Raw genomic sequence first — 18992 nt, forward strand, 5'->3', positions numbered from 1 at the left:
CTTTTTGAGAATCTTTAGCTTCAGTTATGATCAACTGGTTGCAAAAACACTTTAATATGTAAGAACTGAAATGCTGTGCTTTTCTGTCTCAACAAGCTAGTAATTAATTTTTAGCTGAGACTCCACGTCTAGATGAGAGCTCCACTCCTAACATGCAGCTACCTCTCCCTGCCTGAATTCTTTCCATCAGAGAACTAGATATAAATTCACCTTCTTTTGTATCACTGTGGGTCTGACAGCAATTTGCAGATTCAGTAATAGATAGGAAGAAAAGAAATTATTCCTCTCTGACAACTTGGTGGCCAAGTGATTCCGCCCTTGTGTAATATATAAAAAAAAGAGTTTAGGAGGCTGATAGCATTTATTTTCTTTTTCTGCTTACATGTGATAACAGAGAGATGCAGGCCTTAACTTTGTATTTAAATTATATGAACATTTTGAGCTGATAAAGTTTAATGTTTTAAATGTAATCTGTAAAATATGTGGATTAAATGTGAAATCGGTACAAATTCTGCAGAAATGAATAGTTAATTAACCTGAATTACTTGACTGTCTGAAAGTCAAGTGTCTCGTCTAAGCTAAAGAGCTACCATCAAAAGAGGGTGAGGAGGAGAGGAACGTGTGGGTACAATCCAGTCCATTCAGAAATAAATGTCTAAAACAGACTCACCCTCTGGAGATGCTTACCTCCTCTTGTTTGTAACAGGCTGAGCTTCGATGATCGGCTTCAGTTTGACACCTTACTTTTAAACGGCTAAAATTGGGTGACATGAACCTTATCTTGCCCTTATCTATTTCCACCCATACAGCAAAGCATTCAGTGGCAAGCTTATACTTAAATGTAAGACAAGTGCCATAAATCTTCCTAAGTGTTTTGCTGGAGCGGGTCCAGAGTGCTCATCAGTTTGCAGGATCAAACACTGTATCTTTAATGGTGTTTAGCACTTGAAATTCCTGTCGATATCATTGCTCTAATGTGCAGTTACAGCTTCAAAATGTGAAGGCCAGACCTGAAAGGATTTGTTTATCACTCGTCCATGCTGCTCTCTTTACCAGAGGGAAGTGAAGGTGTAGAAAAAGAGCTTGCGTCTCACATCTGGCTGAATACTGAGCACCTGAAAGTTATTTTCATTGGGGATCTTCTTAAAAAGGCAGAAATGTTTAGAGCACAGACACTGAAGTGGGGATAGATTTCACATACAATTATTAAATTCAGTTAATGCTCTACTAAGCTTACTTTAAGCATCTACCGTAGGTGTAATTCAGGACATACAAGTTTAGGAATCCAGATTTCCTTTACAGTCCATGGGAAGAGACACTCAGAGGGCCAGTGGGAACATCAGAGCTAGCTGCCTGTAATCTCCAGTGTCACCCATTTTGCTATTTAATTGCAACATTAATGCCTGGTTGTTTCCTGGCAAGGTATAAAGTACACATGGAAAAATAAGATATTGCAAGAACACAGAGCACCTTTTTGAGCCCATTTAACTCCCCTGTAAATTGGCAAGCAAACCCTGCTTTCACTGAAGTCTTGTGTCTAAGCAGCACAAAAGTGTTTTTCACACGGTATTTACCATATTTTACAGTACTATTTCACAGCAATCTAGATAAGTAGCCTGCATAAACTGTGTTGCAGTTTGCGTATGAGAGGCTAAACTCTATTTGTGTACATATGACAAAGATAAAATAGAAGGGACTTAACAATGTTATGCCTTGCCTTTGAACATGGTGAGTATAGCACATCATCATCCTGCCAAAACAAACATGTTGAATTTGTGACAAATTTCCAGGAAAAGAGATTTTGACTCACTTAGCCACCCAGTTCAGTTTCCAAAATGACCTGAATGAGTAAAATACTTCTCTCGCCTACATTACTGTTGTTTTAGGCCAAGGAGAGGATTGGCTTAAGCAGCTCTGCTCTGACTTTTCATTATACTGTTTGACTTATTACAAATCTAGTCAAAACAAAGGAAAGAAAACATTTCAGATTTTGAAGACTATTACATACTGACTTATTTACAGCTTATATAAAACAGGACTTTGCTTTTGCTTCTCTGACTCCAGTCGCCACAATAGGTGTTTGGCAGTGCTGCTCATCCAAGATGACTCACATTTTTTGTGAGGCTCCACTGCAAATAGCTTCATCCTGAGAAAAGTCTTGTCTAAGGTAGTCGCCTAAATCTTTACTCTCCCACCCATGGCAGGAAGTGAAATATCTGCTTAAGCTGGCAGATGTTGACTGGTCAGTGTGCTAGAGAAGTGCACCAGCAAAAAAGAAATTTCACGTGGGACGGACCAATTTCTACACTTGTATCTCTTCCTCACACGAAGGGGAAGGGAAATTACCACCTTGATCTATTTGTTGATGTGAAGCATTGTTTATTAGTTTAAAGAAGAGGCCTTATCCTGATATGCTTATTATGGTAAAATGTGGATGTTAGTATTTCTGATAACTCTTAGACTTGCCAGTTTTACAGACAACTCTGGCATTGAGAGCTGAGCTCTGAAATCAAACAGTGTCTGAAAAACAGCAACCTCCACCATTCTGAATGAAAGAGGGGGAGCAAAGAAGACTTGCTGCAATTAGCTGCAGGATCCTTTCACCATCTCAGGTATGGCATTAGTAGCAAAAATGTAATAAAGGACATGCCAAAGAGGACCTGTTTGTGATACACTGTTCTTAACGAGCCCTGAATACAGCTCTGGCCTTGCAGAGGTGCACAAGAGAGAAAGAAGCTCTTGCTGTGGTAGGAGGGTTACAGTCCAGTCTCAAAACTGGAATTCAGTGGTTTGGATTTTCACATCCCTTCGGACGCCAGAGCCATCAGACTCCAGCAGCCCATAAATCTGAGCCTTTGAATCAGAGTGAAACATAGATCTTTAGATGTTTGCTTCCATGCCTACATGTCAGAACAGATGATATAAAGGATGACCTCAGAAACTTCCAGAAAAGTTCAGAGATTTCCTCTTCACTAGCCCATCATCTGTATCTGATTGTGCTGACATTGCTGAGGGGCTATAAAGTCAATCTAATGTCAGGTCATGTCTAGGCTGCTAAATAAAAAAGACCAGAGGCAGAAGTAAAGCACTTGTCTCCTCGTCATCCACACTGTTCAACAGTTTTTTCCTTGCTCTGTTTTGGCCATCTTCTAATAGCTCCTGCTAAGTCAACACCTAGTGCAGTCTGGCGGACTAAGAGACAGTTCACTTTGGAGACCCAAAAGCAACATTTTCCAAAGGAAACCACTTTTCCCTTCTTCCCAACACAGCTTTCGACTATTATTTGCCAGACTTTGCATCATCACTTATCTCCAAATGGTCTCACGCTACTTTTCCAGGCACACAGCCTCATTGTCATGCTCTAAGCTGCTGCACAGTCCTGATAGTAAGAGCACCCAGCAAGCTTTGTTTTAACACAAGAGAGCTGCACACAGACATTCTGGACAATGGGCTTTTTGGCCCTTTTGTTCTTAGCAAAGCAAATTCTTCCCCCATGACATTTTCTGATTTAAGCCCAAAAGAAAGAAGTCCTTCCTAAACCTGAGAACTGTCAGGCAGTTAAACTGGCTGCAGACTGGCCAGGTCTCGTTTCTGTGTCTCCCCTTCTGACAGTTGCTCTTGTAGGGGTCAGTATTAGCAATAGCAGAGATGATGGCATTGGCTTGGTGTAAAAGAGCTGTGCTTAAACAAAAATTATACCTTCATATTTCTTGTCCGCTTTATGTGAAGTGAAATAATTGTGAAAATCATTTGCTAGATTAGATTACTCAGATCTACTGTTGCTTCATTTATGGATGACAGCCCTTTCCCTATGAATGTAAAGTGAAGGATATGGGGTAGCTAATGGGGTGGGGCTTTGACATTCCTCAGAGGCTTCTAATGCCTGTTCTGTTATAGGAGTCTCTAGGCGACCCTTTCCGCAGAGCTCCCTCTTCCTATTACCTCCGCTAATGGGGCTGAGACCTGTGTACCACCACGTATGATGAATGCTGGCAGGCTCCTTCGAGATGGGAGTCTTAAATTCCACATCCCATTCTGTTCCCACAGAATTCTGTCAGTGGGAACCTGTTCTTATCAATTTGAAAGATGAAGAACTTGCAGATACAACTTTTTCCTGCACTAACGAGATCTCCCACCCCATAGATGTTCTCTGTATGATTAGCAGTAATAGTGCTGCCATAGCAAACAACACTTAGAATCAGGCAATCTTAATGAAACCATTTTGGATCATTTTGGATTAAAGGATGTTGGGTTTTTTAAAATTGTATTTTATTTTAATTTTTATTTATTTAAAATGTTGTCTTATGCTAAGTAAATATACAGCTGGAGCTAACCCAGTGTCCAAGTTCAACTGGCTGAACTAAGTAGCGAAAGTTACCTGCAGTAACAGCATCAGGGTATTTCTGAAATACAAGAAACTGCACCCTGAGCCAAGATTCAGAGCATGGGAGCTGAGAGGCAGGATACAATGAGAGCCTCGAAGCCCATGTGTAATGGCCAGGTAATGTTGGCCAAGAAAACCTCCATACTGTGTTCAGTGAAACTGGAATGTTGAGAACGCAGGCAATCACCTGGAGTAGAACATTTACCACCTTCCACCTCCAAATTATTTAAAAGTTATTAATTGACTCCAGAAGATTCCAGAAACATTAGTGCTGCCATCCTCATTTAAAAAATGAGACCAGAGAATTAGAAAAGGTAATGGCTTTCTATAAGTGGTTAGCAGTGAAAGGAAGAAAAGCCAGCCCCAAAATGATACCTCAGGAGTTCTGGTCCTGCATGAACACCATTAATGTTGTAACTACCACTGAAAGTAAGTCTGGTGTTATTATCTGTCCCCAGAAGTGCATTATTGTAATTCTAATGAAACTAATTAATTAATGAACTGATTAACTAACATAAGCATGCTTGAAATTCAGAATTTCCTATCCTCTGTGGACTTCACACTTTATCCTACAAAATTGCTTTTCTGACATAATCACAGCTGGCAAAAATGTTACTGAAGGTGATCCTAGAATTTTGTTTTTCCCTCTACATCTTCCACCATAAGTAGTTTCCAGTAAAAAAAATAGTATTTCCTCCAAACCACTCACAATACAGCTGATACTGCACCTTTTCTTGCTAAGTAGAAACAAATCCTCAGTTTAGGGTATCAGATTTGGGTCAGGTTTGGATGCAGCACAGCCCCGTCCTGCTCTGGAACAGCGTGTGCCTTCCAAGTCTGGTCAGATGCACGTTGTACAATTGCCCTTGAAGGCAAGCGGCCGCGGTTTACATTAAGAGCAGAACTGGGCTTGGGACAGTGAGTTCAACAAGCATGAGAATAATGTTTCTTTCTTTAGCCATCTCCAGGCTCCACCCCGTTTCTCAAAAATTGCTGAACTATTTACAAATGTTAAAGAGAATCTCTGTGTTATTAGAAGAATGTTTACACTGCCATACATTTCAGATGCAAGCACAGCTATACAATCAAGGCCCACCCCAAAGGCAAGAGCTGTGCTGTATTATCAAAATATGTCCTGGTTCTACTCTCCACTACCATACAAGGCAGCTCTGCATTCCTGCTGATAACCTTTTATTACCTCCTAAGTCGTCCAGATCACTGCTGGATTTCTTGAACTTCATGGAATGATTACAGGCTTCATAAATATAAACCTCAAATTCTGTTTGGCAGTTTCGTATGGGAGTGCCAAAATGAGGAAAATAAAAAGTATTCCAGAAAAGACTATTAAGACCTTTTGCATGGTAATGGCTGCGGTTATACAGTTTACAGTTGCAATAAACTTCACCAGTTAGAGTGAACCAAACCGCAAAATATCACTGTGATATTGCTATTACACCCACCTTACATAGGATGTTAGCTGAGGCACAGAATGCCCAAGGAATTTAGACAATGTCCCGTTGCATTCAGTAGAGGACTGGAATTAGATGTCAGACTGCTTTGCAGTCATAGTCTGCAGTCTACTAAACCGTGCCGACTCCTTATGCCTTTAGACAGGAAGAAATTATTACATAAAAAGGTTTCCAAACTGCTTATATTAATACTCTCAATGCATTATGACTAAATTAGAAGGGGCCAAGAGTCCATTTGTTTGCTTTAAATAAGAAATTTGTAGAGGAATATTCAGTTTTAGAGATAATTCCCCCAGCATATTAAAAAAAAAAAAAGAAAAAAAAGAAAGAAGCGATGGAATAGATGCAAGTCCACAAAACCAGTCTGAAAAGCTTCTGAATGCATATCATACAGAGTTTTCAAATTGAAAAACGTGCATTGAATTCCTGGAATGAGAGAGATGCTGTTTGTATTCTGCCCACAATGTTCTGGCTTCCTATTCTGGAAGGCCATTAAAATGTTTTCTAAGAACTGATGAACTGTTTACTGATTTTATTCTTACTGATTATTTCTGATTTCTGTCCTGAATACACTTTCAAAGTTATTCATTAGAAATACCTCCCAGCTTGCTTCAACTGGAACTTTAAAGCTATGGTGTTGGGTTTTTTCCATGTTTTCTTTCATGAAGATCTGTGTCCAACTGAGACAAGTTAAGCCCCAATAGCTTCCATTGAGTCAAATTCCTACACAATCTCTTTTCTTTGCACCTGGAGACCACATAAAGGTGTAGGTACCTAAAACTTAGCTGTCAGAATGTGTCATTTTTAGGTCCAGAATTTGAAATGCAGAAAAGGTTAGTGCCAAAATAACCAGCATGCTGAACAGAGAGCCAGCCCACCAAAAGACACCAGTAAGAAACGCTGAAAATGCTGAACACTGATTTTTCAGCCTGTTCTGAAGCTTACTGATGTCAGATAGAAACGGGTGCAGACCACACTAAAGTGATTTTCAGTCCGAGTCATGTGTGGATGCATTTTCCATGGGGCGGGGGGTGAGAGAGAGATGGAGACAGAGACAGGGAGACAGAGGAGTCCCTGCTCCTGTAGCCTCAGCCAGACTTGGCAGAGGGATGGAGATCTAATGTGTTAAGTTCCTACAAGTTTTGGGAAACTTGAAAATCAAGTTTTGTCTGTTAATGCTGAGCCTCTGCTGAGGCTCAGCCTCTAAAAGATGAGAGAAAATTCACATGGGCAAATGAGATCTAATGAATTTCCTAACCATGGGAAATGCTTTAGTCAGAATTTATGTATTAAACAGCAGAAAAACCTCAGACTGGAGTTCTCGCCTGTGTGGAGTCTCTGCTGCCTAGTAAAATGCAGACAAGGATAGAAGTCATGAATACATTTATAAGTATGGTTTCCCAATTAGATTCTCTGAAGTCCGTAAGGGATAAACTCCTGCTGCAGCTTAATATAATACAGTTAGATTGTCAATTAATCACAAAACCACTGGGAACTAAGCTGCTTTGGTTCAAATACCCGGGAATGCTCGTTCTGATTCCCGGGATCCAGCTGCACCTCTTTACTGGGGGCTTTGGGCTTAATCAGGGAAGACACAACGGAGCAATGATCTCAGCTGGAGGGAGAAATAGCACCTGGTGGGTAACTTTTTGTGATGTGCAATAGTGAAAACCAGGGCAGGCTGTGAGATGCAACCTAGATCGCACCCGTTGTTGGAATAGGCAGGTCGGTGACTGCAAGGTGGCTGGGCAAGACCCTGAGCAGCCTGCTATGCCCGTGAAGTTTGCCCTGCTTTGAGCAGGGCATTGGACTAGATGACCCCAGAGGTCTCTTCAGTTTAAATCTTTCTGTGATGTTATGAGTCCTCAAATCCTGAATTCACAGTTAAAAGCAACATAATTGTCTTGCCATTATTTTGCTGGAGCAAAGTGTTACCAGTGCATGAACATTTGGCTTGGATGCCTTTAGCTTTCGGAAAATTTAAGTAGACATTAGTGTCCTGCTTGTTTGGGAACGTAGGGGTTGACTCAGACTTTTCCACATGCCTTCTATTGCGATCCCTGTGTTTCACTCCTGATCTGATTCCTCAGAATCAGATCCACTTCCTAGAAGTGTCATAAAGTTAACCTCAGACAGCAGATTTCAGCATAGAACATCAGCCCATTATCACACAAAAAATATTTTGCTTTTTTTACTTAAACGGGGCATGTCTATTAATCAACGTGCAGGCGTTAACTGATTAGATTTTAGATATATCATAAGCATGCAGAATTAAGAGCACGGATTACTGCTGAAGAACGACCTTTCCGTACCACCTGCCCTTTCGACATCCTCTTCTCCTTATCTCACAACCTTGATTATTGCAGGCTGTTCCCTAAGCTCATGGTCCACTTTCTACCCATAGCAATTAAACAGCATTATCCACTTTCCTTGTTTAGAGCAATCGCCCTTCACCACCTTACGTTTTCTACCTTTTCAGAGTAAGTCAAAATTATTCCAGAGTGCCTCCATGAGTCAGCATTACCTCCTCTGGCTTATTTCACTTTTTTCCCCCCTTTCGCACTCTGCTCATGTTCATCCTAAAATACCTCGCCTGTGCCTTCTCCTCCTATCCAAAATCATGATCATGCTGTTTTCCACTCCCGCACAGCCTCCTGGACTTACAGGCCCCTCCTCAGCTTATTCCTTTCTTAAAACCTTCAGAACATCTCTTTCAGTTGAAAACTTCTTTTTTCCCGCCGAGTATTTCCCGGGGTCTTGCCTTGTGGGTGCAGCACGTGTGCTGAGCGTAGCACAGACGGCATCTGCTGGGTAACTGAAGAACATCATGTGGCTGCCGTGAAGATTTCAATTACCGCAAACATAAAAGTCAAGTCTTGATTCATGTGAATGACTCATCCAGGGCAACCAATAAATAGTCTTGATATTTTATGGTGACGCTACATTTTTTTTTAACAAACGAAAAGCTAACAAATATATGAAGCTCGACTAGTTTCTCATAAACTGGGTGCAAAAGTTTTCAACAACAATGCTAGGCTTGAAGCCAAATCTGAACAATGCTGGGCTTAATCTGTAGCAGAAACGTCCTCTTATTTTGGTCATTTTTCACTTGTTCAGGGGGGAGGCAATGGGGGAAACTCTGATCTGTTACATTTTGTTGTGATTTCTCGTAGCAACCACAAAACTCAGCACTGCTGCTCTGGTGGTGGCACAGGGAAGCAGGTACTGCCCAGGCTCGCCAGAGTGCAGAGCAAAAAGTATCTGGCTCATTTCTGGTGATTTAAGCAGTGAAGGCAGGGTGGCAATCTACAGTCTGAGCCTAGTCCTGTCTCAGATGGTTTTGGACATTTGTTCCGTGAAGTTCCTTTATCCATCGTTTTGTTAATAAAGACATTGAAAAAATGAACGTGTTATTTTCAGTACTTTGACTAAATTTTTTTCTCTCCACTTCTCCTGGATTGTTGATGATCTTTACATGATTTATTTTCCATTTAACACCTACTTCTGGGACCTCTTTGGCAGTACAATTAATTTTATTAAGTAGCATTCTTAAGCCTTATACTTAATGAATAAACTCAATTTACTTATTTACTGAAGGAATGAGTAAAGACAGTTTCAGAAGGTCCTGGGCTATAGGCTTTTCTGGCCCCAGCACTTAGAAGCAGTAGGGTAATAGATGTGACATGCGAAAGTGGATGATCAGTTACAGCCTTTGTAAGCACGGAGAGTCTCCAGTTTTATACCATTAGCAAGCAGCTATTTGCAAGACTGAAAATCACCGAACCTAGCTGTGTGTAATCCTACTCACTGCTGACTGCTAATGACACAGCGATACAATTTTAATAGCACGAGGGAATTTCAGCTAACATTCAAAACCAGATATTGGCTGTCTCGTGTAGTTTAGGTTGACTATGACATTCTTAATTGCTGTAGCCTGCCTCCAACAGCCGGCACAAAGAGTGCCTGCCCAGCAGTGACACACCACAGCTTGGTGGTTGGGACGTTCTCCCAAAAGATGCGAGGCAGAATTTGGAGTTGAAATGCTTGAGGACAACCTCGCATCCAGACTTCCCATTTCTGGAAGCAAATGCTTCACTCATCCAGAGGTACAACAGAAGGTGAACACACCCTCCTTGTGTTTCACACAGAAAACTATAATGAAAATGATGTTTGTGCTCAGTGGAGTATGGCAGGTATGTGGGCAGCAAGCCTTACACCAGCAGCTGGACTGGGTTCCTGCCAGTTCTAGGATAAAACGGCACTCTACAGTCCTGATACATGAAGAGGTGTGGAGGCCTAGCAGAAGATTTTCTATTGGCCTGTCACATCTTTTTCCACACACAAAAGCATTCATATATATTGATGTGAATCAGACTGGAATCTTCTCTGATAGTGCTTTGCTTGGACTGGGAAAGAAGACCACACTGGCCCCAGTGACCCACTGGACTGCTCTTGTGGAGGTGATTTTTATGATGGCTTTCACTGAGATGCCACAGGGTATGGGGCTCTGCTGTGGTGGGAGAGCACACCCAGAACCTGAGGGCATCATACAGGAATTCTCAAATTTTTGGAGCAAGTCCCTGCCCTTGAACTGCTGCATCCTCATACTAGCTCCCTTCATCCTGTTCTTACAGGACAGCCATTCTGCCCCTATTCTTCTGGAGAGCCTGCTGCTAGTTGAATTGTTGACCCTTTCCTGGACTGCCAGTCTCCTCTTTGCCACTCGCTGCTAGCTCTAGCATCCCAAAACCAGGCTAAACTTGGCAGAGGTTGTTGAACCAAGCGTTAACACCCTCCCATCCCTACCTCAGCAGTTTTTCTGGGAATGGATGGTCTAGAGCTTCCAAGCACCTCAAGTTAGTCCTGAATGTGAACAGTTTTGTGCTAACGGTCATTACTGCAACAAAGCCAGATAATTTTGCTTCACACCATCGGCCGTGTTCTGTAACACTCAATACCTAGGATTCTGCAGGAAAAGGGGAAGTTGCTGTATTGGTTTTGCTCATGAGCATGTAATTTTAAGAGACAGAAACATTAGATTTCCAGAGGTTAAACATACACATAAAAAGCTGCTTAAAGCATGTTTTCCTTTTCTTTCTAGCATGTGTATAACCATAATAAGTTTGAGGTGCAATCCTAATCTCAATAAAAGTTATAGGTTATCCTACCACGTATAAATATCTGTCCCTAATTCAAAGATGCATTTATTTAGCCTTGTTCTTTTAAAGTTATAGAGGTCGTGGTTTTGACAAAGCCTTTGCCACCCTGGACTTTACAGATCCTCAGGATAACATTTCCTTAAACAAAAGGCAATATTGGATTCTGACTATATAATGGTAGTAGCAGTCTCATGAAATCCAAAGCTAACTGCAGCTGTATGCTAAGGTGCCCTCCAAAATACCATCCTGTATAGCACTGATTCGGCCTTGACTTTGCCTCATCCCAGCAAAAGGAAATGGTTTGCCTGGAGTTCACATAAAATGTATTTTTGTAGCAGTGAGCCATAAACAATAAGGAAAATCTTGTTCTTTGTACCAAGAGAGCTACAATGGCATTACTACTTTTTCTTCATTCACATTGTAAAGACTCCAATTAATGCACTAATATTTGGAATGACATACACAAGTAAATTTTACTATATAAACCGGTTAAAAAAAAGATTAAAACATAAGTCTGCTAAGAGCCCTTCACGTGCATACAAATCCATATCTCCTGAAGAGCAGTGGGAGTTATTGATGCTAAGAGTGCCACTGACCTCCTTTGCTCTCAGGGCACTGAAGATGATGTGTTGCAATGCTTGTGGTGCTGGTGAAGGTTCCTGGGCTCTGTGGTCAACCAAGGTAATACCTAGTTAATACCTAGGTAATACCTAATTACCTCAAGGTAATACCTAGACACTCCAGCGAAGGTTACGAACAGGTTAAGTGAAGCAGGACTTAACAATAATCTTAATGGCATTTCACCTTGTCTGCCATTTTTGGGCATTAGGCAAATTTCAAAATTTCAGGGTGTGTTAGAAGTATAAATGGACAGAATCCTGGTGATTTTAAGGGGTTTTTTGAAAAGGCTGACTGCTACTGCTATACCAAAAAGAACAATCAAGTTCCCAGATGTCCCAGTTAGGTCAGTGACAGGATAGTCTCTCTGGTGCCTTCTTCTGCAATGGCTTAAGCTACCTTCACTTTTGTTTAATCTCTATTTTTAAAGTTGTTGTTCTACTGTACAGTCATACTTGTTCTCCACACCTAGTTGCTAAAAACACAACTCTACTCTAGAAACTCCCACTTGGAGCCTAACAACCTACGTTGTCACAGCAGCCACGTAACATACAACACAGAACATAAAGCTACGACAGGCAGAAAGTTACATCCTGAAGGTAAGCTTGGGCTTTTCCTTCTCACACATGCTGATAGTGACAAGGCCAAATGCGTCTTCTGCTGTGAATCTTTGTCTTCATTTGGTGCTCAACATGTGAAGAGTTAAAATCAAATTTGTCACTCTGGCAGTGACATGATAAATAGAGCTCACTAAGTGCCTCTTCAGGCTGTTTCTTGCAGCCAGTTACTCTTCTTTTCAGAAATAGTTGTGTTGGCATAACAAGTGCTTATAAGGCTTAAGGGTAGAACTTCAGCTTTCATACTTTGAGTTCAAAATTTCATCTGCAAAGTACGTACTTCCAGCTTCTATTCCTAGCTTACTAAGATAGATAGATCCAAAGGGACCTCCATGATAAAATAGCTGAAAAATAAAGAGAACAAAAAAACCCACTTAACTGCCAATATTTTTATTATGGCAGTGACAGAATGAAATCTCCCGAGTGCTTGTATTCAAGCTCCAGTATGCTGACATATCTTTCAGCTAACACTAAAAGCATTATCTTCAGGAGCATAAATTCCTTCCTAGCTCATTACAAAAACTTCTTTAGCACTCCTAATCATCTCCTGAACTATTGTGTAGTCACGCAGCACTATCTTTGTGTCCTCTCAGCATCATCTGCACGTTACACTTGACCTTCCTATAACATGATCCTTTCCAGTTACTGCACAGACAGAGATTAAACTAGATGCACCTAGATGCATCAGGTTCCAGGGAAGAGGACCAGGAAGGAGCAAGCAGGCAAGGGAAGATGAAGATTCTCAAGAAGAGCTAGCTAAAGACAGCAAGCCAGCATGCCTCAGAAGAGGCATGAAAAAGCCAGTCCCAGAAGATGATGGACTATTGACATGTTTGGTGTGACATGAATTTCCTTAGCAATTATGTCTTGATGGAACAAGGAAGTCCTGAGGTAATGCCTGCTCATCCTTTTAAAGTCAGGTTACACAATAATAAAGTTTAATAAACAAAACCACCCAGAACAAGATTTAAAGTGAAAATTAAGACTGTCATCAGTGCAAGCAATCACATTAATGAGAAACAGAGCTGTAAAACAGGGCAGCAAGAGAGGGGCAGGGAAAGTTGCACAACAGCTTTTCACAGGGAGTTCTTTATAAAGATCAGCTACATCTTTCTAGAATAGATATTAGTGAGAGGATGAGGACAGATCCATTCAAGACAAGTGAAACCCAGACACTATTAAGCCATCCTTATAGATAATGATTAAATAAGACCTTATCCCACCCCCCAAATGGCATTCTCACAGCATGTCCTGCTATAGATTAAGGAGCACTTAAATGGAAAAAGGGAAATACCTTCTCTTACTGAGCCATCCTGGTTTTCCTTTTTTTTTTTTAAAAAAAAAAAAAACCCTGCAAATCTGGCAAGAACACAGCCCCATTAGTATGAGCTGGAAGACATACACTTTTTTGTACATCCTGAGGATCCCTGAGAACAGCTGTACAGGCTTCCAGAACACAGACCTAAAGTTTACACCTCAATTTAGATAACATACAAAGTATGTATGTATCTCACACCACTGTCTTAGTTTTGCAGTACTCAAAGCATCACAATGCACTTTATTTTCTCAGTACATTAGCATAGAATCACCTGTGTGAATTCAAAACTTCCCATGCTATGCCTTAAAATATAATTAAAGCCATAGTTTATGTGAACAAAAAGTAAATTCACACTAGGTTTTGAAGTTGTGTATTTGTTGGAACAAGACTCATTGTTTTGCACCTATAAGCACATGAACAATATTACACAAGACAGTAAGCACTTTACAGTAATACAGGCGTTAAGGTTTTTTTTGGAAATAATATCAAAGCTAGAGAGAAGTATGGAAACATTCCCCCTCCTCTTTGCCTCCCCTAAAGGGGATTCAACAAGAACAGAATTAGTAGACAACTCAAGTGAACAACGCTAATTTTTATTTGTAAGTGTTACCCATAAAACTTAAAGAGCTGAACATAAGACTTGCATAGATTTTTTTTTTAAATTTTATTTTTTTTTTTTTAGGCCAAAGACTCTCCATTCACTGTTTGGCACAAAGATAGCTAACAACTTTCACTGTTGATCTGTAATTCTTAAGAAAAAGAAAGAGAACCACACATTTGGTTTATCTAGTAAACAAAGCGAATACACAGCTGTGTTTTTTTTCATTCAAATACTGGAAGTCTTCTGGGAAAGACTTCTTTGCGCTTTGGTTAAGAACTTAGAAGAAGTCAAAAGCCTAAGTATAATCCTTTTGCAAAATTACATTCTTGGAAATGCATACGGTATTGTGTGCCACATCCCTCTGATAGAAGGCACAATTTATGAAAAGAACATTCATGAAAACAGAAGCCAGTTCTGAAAGGATAAGTGACACCCACTAATGTTGGTGGATTTTTTTTTTTTTAAATCTGGGCAAGACCTCCTTTTATATTTTCTCCCTCTGCCCCCAAATGAATCTGTAAAGTAACTTCAACATTCATAAAATGAAAACTTTTCCAGGCATGAACAGTTATAAGACAGACAAACATGAGCCAACACAGTTTTCTACTGGTGCAGAGTTACTTTACAAACTAGATGTGAGAGTAGTCACTATCCCTCAAGAACCCATGTTTCAACAACAAGCAAATGATTACAGACTTTTCTTTTAAGCTTCATTCTCCCTGCATACTTGAGGTCTAGTTAACAAAACTGTATGTGGCAGTAAAGCTGATCATTTTGTCTAAAGTGCTTGATGAAAGCAGGGAAAACTATAAAAATGATAAATTAGTGAAACCAAAAGTGGAAGAGTTACATTTATCATACAAAACAAGAAAAACTGGAGCATTTTCTCATTCTCTTCTTCCAATAGACAAGACACAGCAAAAAGATCCTCCACAGTGAAGAGCTCCCTTAAAGTGTGTATACAATACATTTTTTCTGACATTTCTGAGATAAAGTCATTTGACATAAGACTCAGGAACAATATTCCAAAAGAGAAAGTATTACAGCTAAGAAACAAAGATTACATAGCAAGTTTTAGTCATTAAAAAAAAATCTTTGGGAAAATGCTATTTAATACTTTCAATAATGTTAAATGCCCCGATACTATATATTTTACAGTAGAAATGCAAGAGCCTTTGGAATGCAGCAATGCTTGGTTCTGTGCACGTCTTCTCTTAAGACATCATCTTTTTCTTACATTCCACTGAGCAAAAGACCATCCCTTCCACCGGCATGAACTTCTGGCCAATTAGACACTTGCTGCAACAGGAACACAAGAAGCATTCCTGCGTAGCGTGCCAGTTGAAGTTGTTGTATGTCACACGCTGAACTTCTGGATCTATAGCATTATGACAGCCTTGGCAGATCTGTTTAGAAACAACACGACACTTAAATGAGGCATACACATCCTCTCTACAAGTCCAATAAAAGCTGGAATTCTTAGGTGTTTTTGGAGAAGAGAGACAGGTGTTAAAAGAAGCCTTTGAAATGAGTCTCCAGCTTTTGATTTTCCTTTATTTTTAAAGCAGAGTTTCCAATCAAAATGCAGCTGAGGACACAAAACAATAATAAAATGCACATAAGAAGTTAGTTGCTGCTGGGACTAGACTTAGTTATGATGGTTAGGATTTCCCAATGCCCAAATAATAGTAAAATCTTGTCATGCCAAACAGCACAGATCTTCATATATGAACCCATACATTTGAAGAGATTAGTTACAAATCTTCTTGTGCATTGGCAATGCCAAAGAGTTAGAGGTTACTAGAAAGTCTTGTATGCAATTCATCTTAAAATCCGGTTGTCAAAAATTATCATTTAGATCAAGAAAGTTAATGTCTTAAGAGGAAAAAAAGCCTCTCCAAAAGATAATTCCTCACACCTACCTCAGAATATTATTAATTGCCAGCTAGAGACAATAGTTTTCCCCTCCATTAACTATATAAATAGTCTAGATGCACATTAGACTGAACTCCCAACTAATAGCTAGTTAATTGGTAGATACAAATGGACCATCATCTCAGATTAGAGTTCCTAGCCTACCTAGGAATAGAGAACTACCATCCTTTCCCAAACTTCTAGCTTTACCCTGTCAGTCACTCTCCTTTATAACTCATGTGGTTAGAAATACAAAGAAACAAAGTACCTAGATTGCAGTTGCCACTACAGACTTAGCAGACCAGCTGAAGTTGAATCCCACTAGTCATAATGAGCCATGATTGACACAAACTAAATGTTTAGCAGCATTACTCATCTTCACCTACTTTACTCCTCATGTTAAAAAATCCTGCTTCATCACTGGCAAAGTTATTTTCACAACAGCCTCCCCCGCCACCAGTGGCTTTTGTTCAAGTTTATGAATTGACAAAATACTTGTCTGCTTTTGGAAAAAAAAAAAAACTTAAAGCAGAAAAAGATGACTGACTTGAGCCTAAACTTGCATGCAATTTATACTCTTCAGATACTCCCAACACTGGGAGAAAGTAAGAGTTTCAAGCTCCATAAATGTACGTTCCCTTCCTTCACAGCAGCAACACGTGCGGAAGGATCTTACCGCAGCATGGTTCTTCACGTAGCAGGGTTTGCAGACTGGCTTGTCATTCACCATTACATAGATTTCCCCAGCTAACACGCAGTCACAGTCAAAACAGCAGAAGTGTTTCAGATGCCAGTTTTGACCTTCCGCTTGGGTATATTCATTGCTGAATATTAGCTATGAGGAAGATACAAACAAATATTAATATATGCATTTGAATAGTATTTCTTTTAATAAAGCTAGCCTCAGGATGTTTTGTAATTTCAAGGAACTCTTGGCGATTCCACTGTTTCAAATTATTTCAACAACAAAACGAATGCATTCACTTGTTTGACTGTTTTCCAAAAGCCTCCATTTCGTTTATTAAGAGCCCATAGATGCCAGAGACACCAGGCAGGCTGTTCTCTGTATGCTGCACAAGGTGTAATTTAGTAAGGTGCTCCCCCTATTGCCCTTCATGAGGGAACAACTGCATAATTGGGACTGCGGAGAAGAATTTGCACTTACGTATTACATCCTACGTCCCTGTAGGCCACATAAAATCCCCACCAAATCCAAAGCAAACTATGGATCTTCCTGAATGGGGAGTGTTTGTATCAGTTTCAGGTCCTTGCAACTACAATCAGCTAAAACTGGTAAAGTCACATCATCTCCCTGCACTGAAATATTTCACTAAAGGTCATATTCACTTCTCAGGAGAGCAAACCTGTGTGCTAAAACCAAAGGACTAGGATATTTCCTACCTCATCACATCCAGCACAGCGGGGTTTTTCGCTATCACAATAATGTCTTCCACAGTACAGGTTACCATTCTTCCAGAAATAGATCATGTCTACTAGAAGTTCACTGCAGGTACAACAGACAAAACAAGCTGGGTGCCACAATTTGTCATATCCAGCACGTTCTGCATAGACAGCTGGGTCACCTTCTTTCATGTTCAGTTTGCAGCGATAGCAGGACTGGAAATAAGTTATTACCAAGTTAAATAAGTATTTGAAGAGGTACATTTATAGCAATTACATATTACTGACATATTAAATAAATCCCACCTTCCCAGACTGAGATTAAAGCATTAGTTTACTCCCATGATCCGATAGTAGTGTGATGTGATGCCACAGTACAGGTTTAACTATGCAAGTCAAGATGATGTACATTCTACTGACATAGCACTAGTGCTACTTAAATGGATTATTGTATTTTGCCATATTCACATTCTTGCAACCACAGTCCAGTTCTTAAGAAAACAACACCACGCAATTAAAATTCATGTTATGTTCTATGGGACTTGCATACTCAAGAATAAGGAAAGAATAATAAGAAGCCTCCAAAGCTAACTGACTAGACTATGACTAGAACACATGACAAGAAAGTGGCTGTACTTATAGGTCATGAGAAGATCAAGCCATATCTGCATCACTAGTGAAAAAAAAAATTGTGAGTATTTCAAACTCATTCTGTTTAAAGCTGTGTTCTAGGGATATGCTAGTCACTCATGGCTGTTATCCAACAGTCTGTGATTAATGACCTTAGGATGGGGAGAGTGATTATGGAAAAGGGACTACAAAGTTTATGAACACAGCTGCACTATAAATAGTTCCAAAATGTTCATAGTCAGTCTTCTGCCCTATACCTGCTTACAGAGAGGGTTTTGTCATAAATTCAAAAAACACAGGTGGTTTATGTTACTGAAACAAACATTTTAATCTACAGTTTAATCACCAGTTTGGCATTTCCTGCACTCCAGTTGGTGTGTGGACTGGGCTGAACACACTGGGAAGGTTTCCTCTGTGATTCAGATCACTACAAGCCCAGCCACAAATGGCCTCAGTTTTCCATTCTGTGTATACATATCTCTATATCTATCTCTGTATTTTAATTTTTTTTTGTCTCAGTTGTAAGGCATATTGATCAGATCCCCACACTTGTTTCAGACAAGCAATTTCAAAATATACATGGAAAGACATCAAAAGGGGAGGAAGAACTGGGAACAGAATGAAAGGGAAACTAATGAAAGGGGAAATGTAAATATATATGTATATAAAGCTTTTTGACTCTTCTTTCTACTTTAGACATCATATTCCAAGAGGAGTAAGTTGGAAGGTTTAGTAGTTGTATGGACCCCGATCAAGGCAAGACAGTTTACCTACCATTTGCAACATCCCCAGCCTAGGTGATTAAAAGGTGCGTAAAGAGATCTGCTTCTTAACAAGATGAAAATACACTGAATATCCATTTTTTCTGTTATTCAGCTTTT

At 40.0% G+C, this 18992-nt stretch overlaps 1 protein-coding gene across 1 annotated transcript in view; it reads right to left on the bottom strand.

Annotated features, from left to right (window-relative positions):
* Window positions 1–14165: 14165 nt before the first annotated feature.
* Window positions 14166–18992, bottom strand: part of TES (testin LIM domain protein) — a 29282-nt gene continuing 24455 nt past the window's right edge. Inside the window, exons 5-7 of the mRNA XM_075493677.1 lie at window positions 17482–17697; window positions 16757–16915; window positions 14166–15572 (exon numbers count right to left, since the gene is read on the bottom strand). Coding sequence (XP_075349792.1) covers window positions 15381–15572; window positions 16757–16915; window positions 17482–17697 — 567 coding nt within the window. The 3' untranslated portion in view covers window positions 14166–15380. The remainder of the gene's footprint in view (window positions 15573–16756; window positions 16916–17481; window positions 17698–18992) is intronic.

This window comes from Mycteria americana, chromosome 1, assembly GCF_035582795.1.
Source record: "Mycteria americana isolate JAX WOST 10 ecotype Jacksonville Zoo and Gardens chromosome 1, USCA_MyAme_1.0, whole genome shotgun sequence".
In the NCBI taxonomy this organism is placed as follows: domain Eukaryota; kingdom Metazoa; phylum Chordata; class Aves; order Ciconiiformes; family Ciconiidae; genus Mycteria; species Mycteria americana.